The sequence below is a fragment of the Oncorhynchus mykiss genome, chromosome 27, assembly GCF_013265735.2.
Source record: "Oncorhynchus mykiss isolate Arlee chromosome 27, USDA_OmykA_1.1, whole genome shotgun sequence".
NCBI lineage: Eukaryota > Metazoa > Chordata > Actinopteri > Salmoniformes > Salmonidae > Oncorhynchus > Oncorhynchus mykiss.
This window is the reverse complement of record NC_048591.1, coordinates 4,157,057-4,177,732: the sequence shown is the minus strand read 5'-3', so window position 1 is coordinate 4,177,732 and position 20,676 is coordinate 4,157,057. Positions and strand designations below refer to the sequence as shown.

The following is a 20,676-nucleotide window of genomic DNA, read 5'->3' as shown; positions in this document are numbered from 1 at the left end:
ATCATAGCGCTTGATGGTTTTTGCGACTGCACTTGAAGAAACTTTCATAGGATTGACTGACATTCATGTCTTAAAGTAATGGACTGTTGTTTCTCTTTGCTCATTTGAGCAGTTCTTGCCATAATATAGATGTAGTATTTTACCAAATAGGGCTATCTTCTGCATACCACCCCTACCTTGTCACAACACAACTGAATAGTTTAAATGTATGAGGAAGGAAATTCCACAAATTAACTGTTAAGGCACATCTTTTTATTGAAACACATTCCAGGTGACTACTTCATGAAGCCTGAGAAATGCCAAGTGTGGGCAAAGCTGTCATCAAGGCAAAGGGTGGATACTTTGATGAATCTCAAATATAAAATAGATTTAGATTTAACACTTGTTTGGTTACTACGTGATTCCATGTTTTATCTTTTTGAAGTTTTGTCTTCACTATTATTATACAATGTATAAGGTGTGCATAGGTGTGTCCAAACTTTTGACTGGTACTGTGCATATACACCTTCCTAATATTGAGTTGTACCCCTCCACTTCTGCCCTCAGAACAGCCTCAATTCATCAGGGCTTGGACTACAAGGGGACGAAAGCATTACACAGGGATGCTGACCCATGTTGACTCCAATGCTTCCCACAGTTGTGTCAAGTTGGCTGGATGTCCTTTGGGTGGTGGACTATTCTTGATACACACAGGAAACTGCTGTGTGAATAACCAATACGTTTTGCAAGTCTTGGCACCTACTACCATACCCTGTTCAAAAGCACTTAAATCTTTTGTCTTGCCCAGTCACCCTCTAACAATCCATGTCTCAAGGCTTAAAAATCCTTCTTTAACCAGTCTCCATCTACACTGATTTAAAGTGGATTTAACAAGTGACATCAATAAGCGGTCAAAGCTTTCACCTGGTTAGTCTATCATGGAAAGTGCAGGTGTTAATGTTTTGTATACTCGTGTATAACTGTCACCGACTTTTACATTACACACGCTTAACTCAGGTCAGAATTAGGAGCTTTGGCGTGCCAGGCTAAACTTCCCTGCCGTTTTGGTCCGGTGGCTTTCACATAAGAGCCTGAAGCGAACTGGTGCACATGTACAGATACTGTGTGTGTGACAGCAGTCTAATCTTGCTCGTTGCGGTGCTGCTGTGCAAAGTCATTTCGCTCAATACCTTTAAGGCAACAACATCTATAAACTTAAGGGTGTGCAGACAACTAAACAGTTACAACACTCGATGCAAAAGTGTATTCAGTTCAAGTACAGCGTCACAATTGTGGAGAGAATTTAATAAAAACCGAAGCAGGGTCTAAATGTTTATGGGCCAATCAAGGTTTGTTTATTTAAGAGACCGATGAGAAAATGGGGAGGGAGACTGGAGGGAAAGACAAGTTTCTTTTGACTGTATTCGACCAAATCATTCACACACACCCTTCCCATCCCATATTATACAACCACCCACACACAGAGCCCTGCTATTCTCAGTGCTCCCCGTCCTTTTAGATTCAGTGGTCAGCATTGATCAACTGACTGAATGACAACACGTGAGGAGTGATGCCTTGTCTTTAGAGAACACAAAACATCATTACGACATCAAATTAGGGCAATCAAGAGCTAAACCTTACGAAAGCTTACTAATAAAAACAACAACATTGCTCATCAGTAATTGGCACAAAGATTAAGAGCAAGAGAGATTGAACAATTACACCCAATGCCCCCCCCGTGTCAAACAAATGACTCAGAAAAAGAAATAACACCAGTGATGAACTGAATACATAAACTAATCTATAATGACAAATCAAATGATGGGTGGTGGTGGTCCCCATTACTAATGGTACACTTCATGATTTGGGCAATGAGGTCCCTCTATCTACTTCCCCAGTCAGATGAACATGTGAATACCATATGTATGGCTTTGCATGCAGTTTGAAGGAAGTTACTAACTACTACAGGCTTAATTGCTAACTAGCGTTAGTTAACGAATGCTCACGAAACTACCTCCAACTTCCTTTGTACTAGACATCGAGACATAAAAAATGGTATCCCCAAGTTCATCTAACTCTGGGGAAGTAGATAAAGGGCAATTGCCAAAAATCACGAAGTATCCCTTCACATTTCAATAGAACACGGTGTGTATTACTCATTTCTCAGACAAATTCAACTGTAATTCATTGCACACACACAGAACACCTGCGCAGGAGAGAAAGCGAGGATGGGGTGTTGCGCAAACTGCTTTTATGAATACATGAGGAACATCCCCAAGGGGGGGGGGGGGGGGGGGGGGGGGCAGCACATGTAAACAAAATATGTGGGTGCCTTAGCCTAGCAGATCTTCACGAGCAAATAAAACAGCCTTCCTCACCATCTGCTGCAGCAATAGCATCTGTCTAGCACTTGGACATGCAACCAAGAGCTGGCTCGCGTGTTCTGGGTGTTTCGTACAGAGAAATGTGGCAGCGAATGGGGCCGTGCCAATAGTAACGTTAGTCGGTGGCTATGTATGTACGGGGAGGAATGTGTGGGTCAAACCAGCAATGCTACTTATGCACAGTGGTCAGCATGCTGTGCTTAAATGCACGTTTCATCACACTTGGAGAAGCAAAAGATTTACAGCGAGGGGAAATTAGAAGCCTGCGCTTTTCCTGGACATTTTATTATCTCTGAGAGTAAAGAAGAAAAAAAAAAAAAGACAAAATAGGTGTTAATAGGCTCCGTTAAGTCTCCGTACATCACCAGTTGCTCTTGAACATCAATAAATATATTGTGAAGTGTTTGCAATGTCACGACATCTTGGGTTGTTGTTTCCTCTGGATAGCCAAGCTTGGGTTGGTTTATGCCAGGGCCAGAACTAAGGGGAGAAATTAATCAGAATGACAAGATGGACTAACGTTCACATTGGGAAACGCATTCAGCAGGGCACATTGTAGAACGCTCAGATACACATAATATAGGCCATTTCTAACAAACATGCGTTTGACGTAGCACAAGGACTACCAGCAGCTCTATTCATGGACATTTCTATTGGCAATGTTCCACAACATGTGCCTAACTGCACGTGGCCCTAGTGAGGAGACTTCATACGAGTACTATACTTACCGCTTATAGCTTCCTGGGCAAAGTACTTAACATCCATATCTGTGTCTGTGTCTAGTTTCTCCAGGACTGGTTTCACCTCTGTCTGCAGAGCACTGAGAAAAACGAAACATTTCACACAGGGCACACATTTTCCACACCCTCCCGTGCCATAATGGATTAGCTGACTGCAAGGAATTACGGTTGGACATGGAGATCTGGGTCGTGTTCAGTAGATGCAAAACATACTGTCACAGAGTAACTCAAATGAGCATCCTTACTGGGCCAGTTCAGGCAAGAGCCTCATTGGTTTCATAATTTTTTCTCCTGTTTTGTGCCCACTGAACACAACCCTGATGTAGACTGTGGTCAAGTCATCGGAGGCCTGAACGAGATGAACGAGGGCTTTGTGATGGACGAGGAGGACGTACTTGCTGTCAAGGACGGGGCCGATCTTCTGGAGAGACTTGGCCACATTGAAGCGCACGTTGGCCACCTGGTCGTTGGACATCTTGAGGACCACAGGCAGCATCTGCTTAGTGGTGATGTCCTGGCCACAGACCTCAGACAGAGCCTGGGGTGGATGACATAAAAACCAACAATGCATAAACAAATGACAGTTAGCCACAAGTGACTAAGTTACTCTGGATAAGAGCATCTGATAAATGCCTAAAATATCAGATTTAAAATCATGATAAATTACCAGAATAAATGACTGGGACAGTAAGGTACCTGCTAAAAAAGTATAATTGTTTTAGAAGTCAAATGTTGGCCAAAAATGAATTGGTTTAAATCCACCTGAGGTTTAAGGAGATCAACCCTATACTACGAATCAGGTTAGAAGCGTAAGCGAGGTAACTTTGATCAATTCAGGGTTCAAATCGGGATAACTGGTCATACGAAAGTGGCTCACCTTTTAGCCATTTCTATGGCAACGGATGCTTCAGAACGAACCTGCTCCAAGGCAGGCCACTAACTCCACTTACCCTGAATGAAATGACTGAGCTGCGAGGTGAGGACCAATGAAATCAGATTCCCTCCCTTTCGCAAAGTTTGCGTCATCATTCACTTCATTTGTGAGAGACGAATGATCACACGTTTTATGAATGAAATGTGTTATAGTCATATTAAAAACCCCATCTCACTAAACATTTCGTAATGACAGCAAGCATAAGAAAGTTCACGCATAGTAAAAGGTTTATATGACATAATACCATTATTTTATAGATGGGGTGGGGGCAAAACAGCTGTTTGTGCATTGATAAGCTCCCCAAAGTCTGCATTAACGATATGTAATAAAAAAAATGCACTTTAATATCCTACTTTATCCCATAGCCTGCGAAATTTGCAAGAGCTTCTCTTTCATGTTGATTTCAGCAAAAGTCGTCACCGACTCTCCCATATATTGATGGTTCAGCATCAACTCGAATAGTTTGGCGTTCAACTAGCCATGTGCGACATGCATGCAAAGTTACAAGCCTGCTTGAGATGGCGGCAGCTACATGATCAATATCCACCGTGGTAATATGACTAGCTTTATATAAAAACCTGAGTAGATCTAGCTTCCATCGTATTATACGCCTAGTGTCTGAGGGTTTGTGTGTGGTGTACTTGTCAGGTGGACTCACGTTGATGCAGAAGAGCGTGGTCATCCTGTGCAGGTAGTTGGGGTCGTTGGCCATGCCCAGCACCTTGGGCACGATGGTGTTCTGGGCCCACTCGGCTCCAAACTTCTCCACCAGCTTCATAAGGTTACAGGTGGCTGCCTCGCGGATAGCGTATACTGTCGAAAACACACACACACACTTTGAGACATTGGCCTGTAGCACTAGATAAACTACTAGGCCTAACTATTTTTAGTAGTAGGTGTCCCAAAAACAAAAAAACAAAAAAAAAGTGTTAGGGTTTTCCTTTACAAAACTATAATATTAATAGAACTAGGTGGACCTATTGACTTAACGTTACTCAAATTAAATTGCGATCTAAAATGGAGATAAACATATTCAAACTCTACAAGAGAGTAGGTCGTCAGTACACTACTCAGGAAAAACCTGAGTACCCGGCACTTGCAAACATTGCTAGGTTTCTTGGTTCTTTTGAGCGCTTTTCTAGCCATTTGGCAGCCATCTTTGGATTATTGTCAGTTTGTTTGCCAAATAACAAATAAATAACATGGAAAATCTCCCATTTGCATAGAAAACATGTCCATCAGTAATCGTGGCTGAGAGGCTAGTGACTGCAGAACTGCTCAAAACACTCAATTGTGCCCAGAATACAGTGACATAACATCTGGGTACACACAAGCCTGATTACCTGATATTCAATACTGGCTTATAAACAGAGCGAGGGAGACCAGTGGGCCTGGGTAAAACACATTTCTAACCCACTGACAAACCTGGCCCTTTGGCTCCTAATACAGCCATAAAGAGACTGCTAGAGAGCCTAGCTGGGGCTAGAAGAGCATTGCCATTGGCCTGTGGAACCCAAGGCTTTGGCACTACAATGAGATATTAAAACCTGTGCTGGCCATGTTAGAAATCTGTCTGGGCAACTTCTTACTAAAACTACATACCGTGTACTAATCATACTACTTTGAACGTACTGATTAGTATAAATGTATGCAGTAAGCCACAAACTAGGCACACCCATCCTGAGAAATGTCATCCAATGCTTAATTGCGCCATTTCCCACAATTCTTTCATTTTGGTAAAGCCCATCCTCTTATCAGCTGTTGTCAAACAAGTGGGCTTGAAAAGACGCTTCTCTTCCTTAATATGCAGCGAATTCTACTAGATGAAGCCAAAATGAGGACATCCTGACATTTAAAAGCACCATCTTTATTGTTGAAATGTCATAACTTTCTTCACTGAACAAAAATATAAAATGCAACATGTAAAGTGTTGGTCCCATGTTTCATGAGCTGAAATAGATTGAAAGACACATTTTCCAAACACACACAAAGCTTATTCTTCAATTTTGTGCACAAATTTGTTTAAATCCCAGTTAGTGAGCATTTATCCATTGCCAAGATAAACCTGGCAGGTGGATTGACTTTTTCCGCGTAAACTCGGATTTGAGGGCCAAGCGGGGAGCCATGGCTATGTTTTCAATGTTTTTATCTTAGTGACTTGATTGTCTCCGACTTAAAACACTTCCAACGAGATTTATAAAAATATAAAAAATGAGGGAAAAAGTGACATGGGTGGCGACGTTTGATCATGTTAGGAAGAAGATTTGTATGGCACCATATACATGACCAGCTAATGTAAAAGTCCATAATATCAACAAAAGGGCCAAATGGACATGGAAGGGTAACCGTTTTGGGTGTAATTTTCTCTTACGCTATCGGTCATCAATAAAGTGTGTAACCAATAATATCTTATACTTCACGGAGTCATGGCTGAACGACAACATTATCAACATACAGCGTATAACAAGCCAGCTGTATCAGCAGGATAAAACAGCATCAACTCGTAAGACGGGGGGGGGGGGTGGACTATGCATATTTGTAAACAGCTGGTGCACGATGTCTAAGGAAGATCTAGAGTATTGCTTAATAAGCTGTAGACCACACAATCTACCTACAGAGTTTTCAGCTGTATTTTTCATAGGAGTCTACATACCACCACAGACCGATGCTGGCACTAAGACCACACTCAATGAGCTGTATTTCACCACAAGCAAACAGGAAATACTCATCCAGAGGCAGCGCTCCCAGTGGCTGGGGACTTTAATGCAGGGAAACTTAAATGTGTTTCACAAAATTTCTAACAGCATGTTAAATGTGCAACTAGAAGAGGGGGGGGACAAAACAACTCTAGACCACCTTTACTCCACACACAGACGCGTGCAAAGCGATCCCTCGCCCTCCATTTGGCAAACGTGGCAATTCTACCCTCCTGATTCCTGCTTACGAGCAAAAATGAAAGCAGGAAGCACCAGTGACTCGATCAATAAAAAAGGGGTCAGATGAAGCAGATGCTAAACTACAGGACTGCTTTGCTAGCACAGACTGGAATATGTTCCGGGATTCTTCCGATGGCATTGAGGAGTACACCACATCAGTCACTGGCTTTATCAATAAGTGTGTCGATGACGTAGTCCCCACAGGCACTGTACGTACATACCCCAACCAGAAGGGATGGATTACAGGCAACATCCGCACTGAACTAAAGGCCAGAGCTGCCGCATTCAAGGAGCGGGACTCTAACCCGGAAGCTTATAAGAAATCTCACTATGCCCTCCGACGAACCATCAACCAGGCAAAGCGTCAATACAGGACTAAGACCGAATCGACGCTCGTCGGATGTGGCAGGGCTTGCAAGCCATTACAAGAACAAAAGGGAAGCACAGCCGAGAGACACGAGCCTACCAGACGAGCTAAACTACTTCTATGCTCGCTTTGAGGCAAATAACACTGAAACATGCATGAGAGCACCAACTGTTCAGGATGACTGATCTCGCTCTCCGCAGCCGATGTGAGTAAGACCTTCATACAGGGCAACATTCACAAGGTCGCAGGGCCAGGCGGATTACCAGGACGTGTACTGCAAGCATGCGCTGACCAACTGGCAACTGTCTTCACTGACATTTTTAACCTCTCCCTGTCTGAGTCTAACACCAACATGTTTTAAGCAGACCACTATATTCCCTGTGCCCAAGAACACTAAGGCAACCTGCCTAAATGACTACCGACCTGTAGCACTCACACGTGTAACCATTAAGTACTTGAAAGGCTGGTCATGGCTCACGTCAACACCATTATCCCAGAAACCCTAGACCCACTACAATTTGTATACCACCCTAATAGATCCACAGACGATGCACTCCACACTGCCCTCTCCCACCTGGACAAAAAAGAACACCTATGTGAGAATGCTATTCATTGACAACAGCTCAGTGGAGCAGATTGAGTGTGTCAAGTTCCTTGGCGTCCACATCACCAACAAACCAGAATGGTCCAAATACACCAAAACATTCATGACGAGGACAAGACAAAACCTATTCCCCCTCAGGAGACTGAAAAGATTTGGCATGGGTCCTCAGATCCTCAAAAGGTTCTACAGCTGCACCATCGAGAGCATCCTGGCTGGTTGCATCACCACCTGGTATGGCAACTGCTCAGCCTCTGACTGCAAGGCACTACAGAGGGCAGTGCATACATCCCAGTACATCACTGGGGCAAAGCTTCCTGCCATCCAGGACCTCCATACCAGGCGGTGTCAGAGGAAGGCCCTAAAAACGGTCAAAGATTCCAGCCACCCTAGTCATAGACTGTTCTCTCTGCTACCGCACGTTAAGCGGTACCGGAGCGCCAAGTCTAGGTCCAAGAGGATTCTAAACAGCTTCTACCCCCAAGCCATAAGACTCCTGAACATCTAATCAAATAGCTACACAGACTGTTTGATTTAACTGCATGGATGTCCACCAGAGCTGTTGCCAGATAATTTCTCTACCATAAGCAGCCTCCAGCGTCATTTTAGAGAATTTGGCAGTACGTCCAACTGGCATCACAAACGCCGACCACGCAAGCACAGGACCTCCAACTAATAAGGCCCTTTTGAGGGGAAAACCCTTATTCTGATTGGCTGGGTCTGGCTCTCAAGTGAGTTGGCCTATGTTCTCCGTGGACCACATGGCTGCGTCCCTGCCCAGTCATGTGAAATCCATAGATTGGGGCCTAATGAATTTTCCAATTGACTGATTTCCTTATATGAATTTTAACTCTGTAAAAAAAATTAAATTGTTGCACTTATATTTTTGTTCAGTATATTTAGCCTACTATTTAAAATGCAAGTACAGGTATTTGGACTGTGTCTGACAAATGTATAGGAAATGTTCAACTATTGACCCATCTGCATCCTGTTTCTTCTATTCTACAGCCATGATGGTTGTCCATAAAGCCAGAAGGGAAATGGGGGATATGGTAATGTAAGGTAAATTGAGTTATGCATAGCGGAGAAAATGCATCTCGACACTGACAATGGGTCAGTTTCGCATTTAGGAGGTTAGGATTGGGGGAGGAAATCCTGATCCTAGATCTGTAGCTTGGAAAAACTGTTGACCAGAGCTAAAGTCTTCCATGCGGAAATTTAAGCAGGTTTTCTGAGGACAAACAGAACCTAGTCTAAACACTGAGGACAGCTCTCAGAAGACATTTATTTCTAAACAGGATTACTAAAGATGCACTCGAGCAATAGGCCAACAACAGATTCAATCTTGCTGTTCAAGGCTTTATAGACTGGTTGGCTGACAATGTCACGAATATGATGCGCGCATCGATTTGGCTGAAAGGTGTGAGTTATGATTGAATGGTCAGATAGTTTAACAATAACAAGAAGCTGCCAAGTGGAGAACCACAGGTGGCTCGTTGATAGCGTGTGTTGTTTTGACTGATGTTTTGCAGTGCTTCCCCTATAATCAAATTGCCACTCATTTAAAGCAGCCCCCATGGTCTAACACGCCACCCCCCCCCCCATATTTGTCAGATACTCACAGATAAAGTGCATTCGGAAAGTATTCAGACCCCCAAATAATTAAAGGGCAACAGTAAAATAGCAATAGCGAGGCTATATACAGGAGGTACCGGTACAGAGTCAATGTGCGGGGGCACCAGTTAGTCGAGGTAATTTGTACATGTAGGTAGAGTTATTAAAGTGATTATGCATAGATAATAACAGAGTAGCATCAGCGTATAAGAGGGTTGGGGCACCGCAAATAGTCTGGGTAGCCATTTGATTAGATGATCAGGAGTCTTATGGCTTGGGGGTAGAAGCTGTTTAGAAGCCTCTTGGACCTATACTTGGTGCTCCGGTATCGCTTGCCGTGCGGTAGCACAACATTGAATTTAACTTGCTCAGCTAGAGAGGAGAGGGCAGGAGAGACATTAAGGAGAGCGCATTTCACTGGCTTCTCCAAGTCCAAGTCACTGGGTTCTTATCAGACCTTTGTCATTGGCACAGCCATGAGGCTGAGAGCTGCAGCCTGACACGTCTCTCTCTCTCTCTCCCCCCAAACCAGAGGATGCGGGGGAGGAGGGAAGCTGGAGAAGAACTGCTAGCTGAGACAGCAGCATGGGACATGATCCGTCTGGGACGTGACCCACCTCTGTCCAATGTTGGAGTCCTTCTACTTCCGCCGACTTCTCACGGTGTGGACACAGAAGTCAAATGCATTGAACAGAGAGTGGTGTGTATTAGTGGGAGGGGTTCTTACCGTGGTCAATGAGCCATGCCATGCAGAGGGTGTTCAGCTTCTCATCAAAGAACTCCACTCCCTGGGGTACAGATTAGAAGAGAATATATTTCTAAACAATTTTCAAACAAAATCCAAACAAATAACATCCAAACATTAGTGGAAGCAACACTATTACTGAATAGTAATTGAGGGTATGTCACTTTCTACATAGAAATCACAAATAAAGCTAGCTGAATTACTAACACATTGCATAGCATTATTTTTTTACAATGATATTGGTGACCAGCACTTGCCCACCATGAACTGCGGAACACACGCATGGCACATTTGATCAAAAGTAGTGCACTATGTAGGGAATAGGGTGCAAGGGCTTTGGTCACAAGCAGAGCACTATGTAGGGAATAGGGTGCCGTTTGGGACGCAAGCGAGGACTCACCAGCTGTCCGGCCAACAGGGGCATATACTCGATGATGGCCAGGCGGACCCTCCACTTGGCGTCCTCGGCCAGCTCCACGATAGCAGGCAGCAGCGACTGGGAGAGCTGGCGGATGCCGATCACCTCGTTGACACAGTCCAGGTTGGAGATGATGTTGAGGCGCACCTCAGGGCACTGCAGGGAGAAAAAGAGCAAGAAAGAGAGGGAGAGAGAAGAGAGAGCAGTGAGAGGGATCTCTTGTATGAGTCGTGGGGATAATTACATTAGGGAACATAACATGTCATATGTCCTTTTAAGTGTTCTTCAGTGGCAAAAATCTTTGCGACAGAAAATCTGAGCTATTGCTTATGCTTCCCCATCTGCTTGTAATGACGCCTTTCTTGGCTCCAATCGCAACATGACATCAGCAACAACGGCTAAAAGAATTGCCAAAGACATTCTGCTCGTTCCCAACTCCTGCTGCCAGTCCCAGTCCCTTGGTTCTTAGCCTCCGAATGTGTAGACAAATTTCACATCAAGCTTTTTGTGAAACAAATAGGATACGACAGAGTTGGCAGCCAGCTGAGGGACAGTACAAAATCCAATAACTAAATATTTGGAGTAGAAATATTGACGAAAACAGATGATTATTTATATCCGTGAGTCATTCGGGCTGTTTTGCACCTCAGTTGTCCGTTTTGACTGTAATCCTTTATGACACAAACCCTGTCAACTCAGCGTTGGCTGCAAGGCAAACTAGAACATCTTTTAATAGTAAGGCTGCCATAGATGACAGCCAATCGTATCTGTGTATTTGTGCACCTTTATATTTTTGCAGGGCAGTTTGCGTCATCTGCCCAAACCTTTCCACTCCAGTATCAATAAGTGACCAGAAATACAGTGCCTTAAATATACCCCTGGACCTTTTCCACATTGTTACATGACAGCCGTATTCTAAAATGGATTAAATGAATAAAAATCCTCAATCTACACACAATACCCCATAATGACAAAGCGAAAACAGGCTAGAAATCTTTTCTCTTTAACAAACAGAAATACCTTATTTACATAAGCATTTAGACCCTTTGCTATGAGACTTGAAATTGAGCTCAGATTCATCCAGTTTCCGTTGATCATCCTTGATTGGTGTCTACCTGTGCCAAATTCAATTGATTGAACATGATTTGGAAAGGCACACATGTGTCTATATAAAAAGGTTCCAGGGTTGACCGTGCATGTCAGAACAAAAACCAAGCCATGAGGTTGAAACTGCCTCCCTCAATAGAGCTCTAATACATTTTGAAAATAATTCTGCAGCATTAAAAGGTCCCAAAGAACACAGTGGCCTCCACCATTCTTAAACAGAAGTTTGGAACCACTAAGACTCTTCCTAGAGCTGGCCACCTGGGCAAATTGAGCAATCGGGGGAGAAGGTTCTTGGTCAGGGGGTTGACCAAGAACCCGGTGGTCACTGACAGAGCTTTAGAGTTCCTCTGTGGAGATGGGAAAACCATCTCTGCAACACTCCACCAAATCAGACCTTGATGGTAGCGGCCAGACGGAAGCCACTCTTCAGTGAAATGCACATGACAGCCCAATTGGAGATCGCCAAAAGGCACCTAAAGACTCAGACCATGAGAAACAATTCTTGATGAAACCAAGAATAAACTCTTTGGCCTGAATGCCAAGCGTCACGTCTGGAAGAAACCTGGCACCATCTCTACGGTGAAGCATGGTGGTGGCAGAATCATGCTGTGGGGATGTTTTTCAGCAGCAGGGACTGGGAGAGTAGTCAGGATCGAGGCATAGATAAACAGAGCAAAGTACAGAGAGATCCTTGATGAAAACCTGCACCAGAGCACTCAAGACCTCCAACCGGCGTGAAGGTTCACCTTTCAACAGGACAATGACCCTAAGCACACAGCTAAGACAAAGCAGGAGTTACTTTGGGACAAGTCCCAATGTCCTTGAGTGGCCCAGCCAGAGCCCAGACTTGAACCCAATCTAACATCTCTGAAGAGACCTGAAAATAGCTGAGAAGGTACGCTCCCCATCCAACCTGACAGAGCTTGACGGGATCTGCAGAGAAGAAGAACATTTCTTTGTTTCTTTGTTTTGCTTTGTCATTATGGGGTATTGTGTGTAGAGTGATAAGAAAAACAAACAATTTAATCAATTTTAGAATAAGGCTGCAACGTAACAAGCTGGGGAAAAGGTCAAGGGGTCTGAATAATTCCAAAGGAACTGTACGTAAATGTAGTCGGCTAGCGCCGAAGTCTTACGTCATCTGGATTTTGGCTGTGATACAGGCCACATTTAGGAAGGATATGTCAGAATGAAACCACACAGAATGAAAACCTCAAACAGCCTAACACCACTACAACAACTATCACCAGGAAAAAGATTCAAACCCTATCAGGGTCATCCCTTGATTTATACTCCGGTAGGGAGCCAGTCAGGTACATCTGATCCTGAACAAGGCCAATAGCATTAGACGATATTAAGGGGGTGATCAGACTCCAAGTCGAAACCAGTCCCTACCAGTTTCAGCCTATTTTCTGCCATTTGGTGCCTAATGAACAGAACGAATAAGAGAAGTAGTGATTGGTGTTTACCTCATCCTTGAGCTGGGCCAGGAACAGAGGCAGCAGGTGCTCCACCGTGTTGTCTTTACCCAGGATAGTTGACAAGCCCATGATGACAGAGGCCAGGGCAGACTTCACATGCTGGTTGGTGTCAGACACCAGTTCCTGTCAGGAGAGAAAGAGTCAGACATTTCAGTGGACAGGGACAGCAAATCAAGTATTTTCAAATAGGGCAATATTATATGACAATATTACTGCTACATTGATATTTCCCTCGGGAGAAAAGGGGCATAGAAAAAAAAGTTAGAGAAGCACTATGACAATGTTCCTCAAGAGGCGTATAAAGTCAACATCCTGCCCATAGAATACGGTGCCGTTGTGGACAGGGTAAGTGCAAACTAGCCTCTGTGTTGAAATGAATCATGTTTACACAAGCTGACCCGGCGCTGTGAAGCATAATGTGCTCTACAGACCAGGCATTTACACTATGTACACACACAAAACTGCTGTGTGTGGACACCCCTTCAAAATGAGTGGATTTGGCCATTTCAGCCACATCCATTGCTGACAGGTGTATAAATCAACCACACAGCCATGCAATCTCCATAGACAAACATTGGCAGTAAAATGGCCCGACTGAAGAGCTCAGTGACTTTCAACGTGGCACCGTCACAGGATTCCACCTTTCCAGCCAGTCTATTTGTCAAATGTCTGCCCTACTTGAGCTGCCCGGTCAACTGTAAGTGCTGTTATTGTGAAGTGGAAATGTCTAGGAACAACAGCTCAGCCAAAGTGGTAGGCCACACAAGCTCACAGAATGGGACTGCAGAGTGCTGAAGCTCATAAAAATTGTCTGTCTTCGGTTGCAACACTCACTACAGAGTTGCATACTGCTTCTGTTCATCGGGAGCTTCATGAAATGGGTTTCCATGGCTGAGCAGCCATACACAAGCCTTAGCCCACCATACGCAATGCCAAGCATTGGAGTGGAGAGGTGTAAAGCTCACCGCTATTGGACTCTGGAGCAGTTGAAACTCGTTCTCTGGAGTGATGAATTAAGCTTCACCATCTGGCAGACCAATAGACTAATCTGGCAAATAAATTCATAAAAAAATCCTACAATGTGATTTTCTGGATTTTTTTTCACATTTTGTCTGTCATAGTTGAAGTGTACCTATGATGAAAATTACAGGCCTCCCTCATCTTTTTAAGTGGGAGAACTTGCACAATTGGTGGCTGACTAAATACTTTTTTGCCCCACTGTATTTGACGAGCAGTGTCCATATAATGTCATTTAGTGTTTTTCCACTGGTTCTTTTCTCGATTGCTTTCATGAAAACAGTTTGTCATTTATCCGACATAAGCTGCACCGAGCTCATATACTGTATTTCAGTCATATTTGGACCAGCTTTAAATAACAGTTAATAAGGACTTGGGATTTGACTAAAGATGCTATAGGCTAAAATAGTACTTTTGTATTTTATGCTGGAGTTGTTCCTAGAAGAGCTGTTATTTCCCCAAAATGTATATTTCCTAAACAAAAGGGATGTCATTTAAACTCAGGAACCAACCAGTGCGTTCCAACACAGACAGTGAATAGGAGTTGTGTGGTGATTTGGTAGACGTTTTAAATACAACATTGCCCCCTGCTGTCCAAAGGCTATACTGAGCGCAAGTCCTCATCTCTTCACAAGCCCCCAAACTACAATGCATAATATCCTCCCAGTTCACTTATAGAAAGTACGGCCAGAAACAGGTTAATCAGTTTAACACTCATGCTAGAAATTGATTTGCGGGTGTCTAAAAATATCCGCTGCCTGCGCATTTGCACTTCTGAACAAGATAATTTGCTTAACTCATGTTATTGTCGAGACTTCAGAACACATGACTGTTCGCCTAAAGCACGACAGCTTGATAAATTTTTTTTTTTAAAACATGTTTTAAGATGAATGCTTTTTTAATTGCCTCTTCGTAAGTCATGGGTGCTAGGAGTTACTTCCATCAAGTGAGAAATTGACAGGTCAAAGAAACCAAGACAAGCTAGCAGAATAAAAGAGGGATAAAAGTGAACCGTGGCTGTTTTTTATATATACCTTTACACAGGGCAGAATGTGAGTCATGATAATGGTCTCTCTGCTGTCTTCTGGAAGGTTCTCGCAGAACTCTGAGGAAAGAAATGGGGTTTATAAATACTGCGGTCTATTAGACGTTTAAAGCTTCTCATTCAAACAGTTATTTTTCATTTCAACAGAGGCTTTCTTTGACTGGCGGATGTAGTCCATACACTCACCCTTGACCTTGTTGGCAGCAGCGGCTCGGACCTCAGCCTCGCAGTCCTTTAGCAGATTCTGGAAGGCTGGGACCAGGTCGTTCTTGGTGATCTCTGGGCCCACCGCTTTCTGGAGCTGTGGAATCAGTGACATGGCAATTAACATCCACCACTAAACCTTTGTGCGAGACTCCATGACCAACACACTCAACTGATGAGATTCGGGTTGGGAACACACAGGCTACAAAGTCCATGGTGGCAAGGTGGAAAGTGCACAAAACTATTTGCCATTGCCAGGCTTTAATTTGTGTGGAAGTTTCCTGCAAACTGTTAAATTGGACAAGGGAACTTCTACCACAGACATAGCAATTAACATCCAGCAGACATCTCCATCTACAGCTTTGACATGATCCCACCTTCAAACCTTACTCTGAGATTTGCTGATCAACACACTAAACTAATGGGATTTCAGGTCGGGAACCCAGGCTACCAAAGACCATGGTGGTGAGGGGGAAAGTGGTAGAAAACCTTTCAGTTAAGTGTGGTGCACAAAAAAAAAGTGTGAGGTATCCTGAAAGCTTTTACATTGATTGACTGAACTTCTACATCATATTATTGAACAGTGGCAATATGTCCCATTTTATTCTAAATGACAACAGAAGGCCATATGGGTTAGCAATCAATGCGTTAGTGTATTGAAGTTAAGTGGCAATGAGGACATTAAGAATGTTCTACACTGGGGGACTAAGAACATTACAGGGCCCCATAACAGACCTGCTATCCATGTCCACTCTACTTTCCCCTTGCAACATTGTATTACTTAAGTTCAATACAGTAAAGCAACGTAAAATATAAACGCCTAGACTAAAATTACAGCAAAAATGCAAATACCGCTGACTAATTTTTTAAAATTCTCTCAAAATGCCCCCTTTTCTTCTACAACTGGGCATACTAAAAACTACTAAAATAACCATTTTAAAGTGACCACTTGTGAAGCATTGAATGTCGTCCCCCATTGCTTCCGTTCCAGGTTGGGTAAAGCAGCAAATATTTGAGACATTATGGTTACATGCAGCATATCAATGTTTCCACATGCTCACCTCAGAGAACTTGTCAGCCACCATGTAGCGGACCCTCCAGGACTTGTCCTCAGCGGCCTGGCGCAGGGTGGGCATCACCAGCGTCTCCAGGTCCTCCTGGGGCAGCAGTGTGGCGATGCTCACACAGGCTTCCACAGCCAGCAGGCGCACTGAGTCCTACAGGCAGGGGGACAATGGGATTATTTCTCATTCTGTGCCAATTTAATAAAATGGTGTAACTGCTGAGGCGTTGGTGTTAACAATAGCTAGACCCAGTTGTGCGTCCCAGGTGGGGCTTCCTACTGAATTATCAGAAATATTAATCCATCCCCATTCAAAAACAGCTAATATGTATGGCTATGTTATTTCTATTGGCCAGTCGATTTAGGAATTGTGTGGTAGAACTCCAGGCACATCCCACAGCAATGTCACAGAACGCCCTGTGTGCTTGTAGAGTACATGTATGTACCTGCTCATCGGAGGCCAGTGCGGTGAAGAGCGAGATGATGTCACTCTTGACATAGTCCAGCTCCAGAACCTTGGCGAATTCCCCAAGCTTGGAAGCTGCGGCGCGACGTACCATGGGAGTGTCATCTGAGCACAGAGTGCGGAAATGCCTGTGGAGAGAACATGCCACCCACCATCAGACCATAACCCCATTGTATCTCCTCTACACAAAAAGAGTAGCTAAACATCCCGATCTGATTGACTTGGGACTGGAAGGCTAGTATGTGTGACTACAGGAGATGGGGCATGGGACCCCTGATATGAGAAAGTAATGTCCGCAATTCTAATATTATGCTCCTAGTGATTATAGTGGGGGACACATAATAGACCATATTTCAATCGCTAATCATGTCTAAACTACAACTCTCCTGATATAGCTACTCACTGGCGAATTTCAGCCTTGACGGTGCTGGACACGCGGGGGTAGCAGACGCTGAACAGGCCACAGGCAGAGGTGCGGGAGGTAAACCAGTCACCACTGGCCAGCCTCTTCACCAGGGGCTCAAAGTGCACCTCCAGGTCCACAGGAGAGTGCTCCTGGGAGATCTTACGCAGAGACTCCACAGCCTTGTCTCGCACCACCGTTTCCTCCACGGTAGCCAGGCTCTCCAGCGGCGGCTGCGGAGAAAGACACAGGGACATAAGTATGTGTATGTAGCGTAGCTGACTGGATATGTTGAGATAGGTGTATATGCATGGGTTAACTCTGTAAAATTGTGTTGTAAGGTCTATATGTTGATTATCTGTATGCATCTTATATGCTCAATACCAAATGTGTTTTTTTTACCAGATACGTACCAGCAGACAGTGAACATATTCAGGGCCTCCCACCAGCATGGTGAAGTTGCCCAGCTGCTCAGCCAAGGCAAGAAGCACCTCATCCTCATCATAGATGGTGTCTACAAGAGGTCAGGTGTTGAACATAATTGAAAGAGTGGGGGCACGGGGGATTGGCATGACAACACAATTAGATAGATGAATTCTACTGGCTTCAATGCATGCTATCTCAGAACAATTTCCAGCAAAGTGACAATGCTAATGCTGGTTGTGCAATGTCCTGTGAATCTCTTTAAAGAGTGTTGACTCAGTCAGAATTATTAGCCTTTCACACATCTTGACTCATGATGATGGCTGTAACTGGGGACTTAAGGTGAGGACATACCTGTGAGGAAGGGGAGGAGTTCAGTGCGGGTCCTCTCCACTCCAAGGGCCAATGCGATGGTAGACAGCTTTTTGATACTGTTCAGTCGCAACTTGGAAAGTAAACAATGCCAGATGATGTTATTACATGAAACTTACAAGAGAGGCCACCATTAGCCATAAAAAGATCCTTCGCATTTCAGTGAGGCGAACTATGAAGACTATTTCAGATATGAGCATTTCAAAGAGAAATGAATTCCCTTTTAGGTGCCTTCCTACAAACATAACTTTTTTTCTAGAGTATAGATAACGTGTGTGTTTTGTAATGCTTTCAGACACCAAAGCAAGATGCAGATATATTACATAACTAACCATGTCAGTAGTTACCTAACTAACGTTAACTAGTTAGTTACAACATGAAAATAATGATAATCTCACTACCATAACCAGGGTGGAGCTGGATGACTGTCGGGTACATGAAGGAAGGAAGCTTCCTTGTAATTATGTAATTAGCAGGTATATATACATGTATGAGCTTGCTAATCAGCATACAGTAACGTTGTGTGTACATTGTACATTTTAATACTTCAATAACAAACAAGTAGCTAGGTTAATTTACAAGTTAGCATGCGAATTGGAGCTAGATAGCTAACGTTAATTAGTTAGTTTGCTGCTAACTACTGACTGTAGCATAGATAGCCCGGCACAATAGCTAGCTAAACAAGTGACCCAGTAGTAACTAGCTAACGTTAGCTAGCACCAGTTAATTTTACACACCGCAAATAACTAGTTAGTTACCTAGCTATACATTTTTGACAGTAACTAAATACGACATGCAGCTATTCCGTTTGATATTTATCACACCATGTAACACGCTTATAGACAGCTAACGTTAGCCAGACTGGGTGCGCCAGGGCTGAGATTTCATGAACAGGCCAAAAGGCCTGACGTTAGCTAACGATCCTTTTTGAAATCAGACATGTTTAAGTAAAATAAACACCACCAATATAATATCCCAAACGAACGTCTTATGATCAGAGCATCGGTGATTACCTGCACATCCTCATTACGAAGCTCGTCAATGAGAACCGCGATGGGGTAGAGAGAATCGTCTCCATCAGCTCCTGCCATTTTGGATTTATGTTGCATTAAACGAAAAGCGATTCACTACGGGGTTTCTTATAAACAACCACCACCAGGGGCCTCCTTTCTCCACGGACTTGTATCGTCGTCACAAGTTACCACAGTTACAAATTCATAAACCCCGCCTATTTATTTTTTATTTTACTAGGCACGTTTCTACCATTCTTAAAATCAGATTTTAAACCTAACCACACTGCTAACCTTATGGCTGACAATAAACTTAAATTAAGCCCAAAAAGCACTTTATTTTCATGATTTTTTATGATATAGACCATTTTGACTGTAGCTTTGATGCGCGAGAGTATGATACCGATAGTTGATGTTCTCGCTGGATTTGCATGTTCACCAAAAAGGCCCTGTAACCTGTGTATGGTTATGAGAAGTCATTTGAATAAGACTGACCATTTTGTTGATTTTCTTAGTTTACGTATTATGAGCATATTTAGATAGGAAGAGGCGAAGCAATGGGTTGCAATGATTGGGCCCGAAATCTATATTCTCCAGTAGGTGGCGTTTTTTCCCATATACCTAGCCAGGAGTTTTTGTTTGTAGGTCAATGAGAGAGCGTTTAATAGATCCCAACGGTGGGAGTGTCATAATACCCATACACCTAGCGGTCAAACAGGAAAACGGTTCAAATTTTTTATCCACCATTAATTTTTCCTATATGGGATTTTAGAAACAAATAAATAAGAACTGTGTTTCATGTAGGCTACTTCCGGCGCCGACAGAGATGGCCACCTCGCTTCGCGTTCCTAGGAAACTATGCAGTATTTAGTTTTTTTATGTGTTATTTTTTACATTGTTACCCCAGGAAATCTTAGGTTTTATTACATACAGTCGGGAGGAACTATTGGATATCTTACCTATGCCGTTCGGCCATCAATCATTCATATATTTTTATGTACATATTCTTATTCATTCCTTTACACTTGTGTGTATAAGGTAGTTGTTGTGAAATTGTTAGGTTAGATTACTTGATAGATATTACTGCATGGTCGGAACTAGAAGCACAAGCATTTCGCTACACTCGCATTAACATCTGCTAACCATGTGTATGTGACAAATAAGATTTTATTTAACCATGGCATGATGTTTTGATAACCATGTAAATCTCTTTCAGACACGGTGACTTATCAATATATTCAGCTCTATTTACTCAGATTCAAAAATGCAAATTAGCATCAAAGTAGACATCATGCAAGACTGCAAATCCCTGCACGTCATCTCTAGCTGACACCTTTACTAACATGTTATGTGTCAATTTAAAACTG

The 20,676-nt window shown here is 43.4% G+C and overlaps 1 protein-coding gene across 1 annotated transcript; it reads right to left on the bottom strand.

Moving 5' to 3' along the window:
- Positions 1-1,305: 1,305 nt before the first annotated feature.
- ppp2r1bb (protein phosphatase 2, regulatory subunit A, beta b) lies at positions 1,306-19,469 on the bottom strand. Its single transcript, XM_021587309.2, has 15 exons — positions 19,313-19,469; positions 18,282-18,372; positions 17,918-18,018; positions 17,505-17,737; positions 17,082-17,229; positions 16,634-16,789; positions 15,555-15,669; positions 15,358-15,428; positions 13,295-13,429; positions 10,701-10,874; positions 10,283-10,343; positions 4,696-4,850; positions 3,499-3,641; positions 3,092-3,183; positions 1,306-2,843 (listed from the first exon to the last, which is right to left on the bottom strand). Exons 1-15 carry the CDS (start codon positions 19,406-19,408, stop codon positions 2,827-2,829), a joined length of 1,788 nt encoding a protein of 595 aa, XP_021442984.1. The 5' UTR covers positions 19,409-19,469; the 3' UTR covers positions 1,306-2,826.
- Between the last annotated feature and the right edge of the window lie 1,207 nt (positions 19,470-20,676).

Bases quoted from the DNA above. Each gene is read 5' to 3' on its own strand.
- ppp2r1bb (XM_021587309.2), bottom strand. From the start codon at position 19,408: ATGCAACATAAATCCAAAATGGCAGGAGCTGATGGAGACGATTCTCTC. The intron at 17,738-17,917 runs GTACGTATCTGG...CTTTCTCCGCAG, and splicing joins AATATGTTCACTGTCTGCTG to CCGCCGCTGGAGAGCCTGGC. The intron at 10,344-10,700 runs GTGAGTCCTCGC...TCTGTACCCCAG, and splicing joins CCCTGTTGGCCGGACAGCTG to GGAGTGGAGTTCTTTGATGA.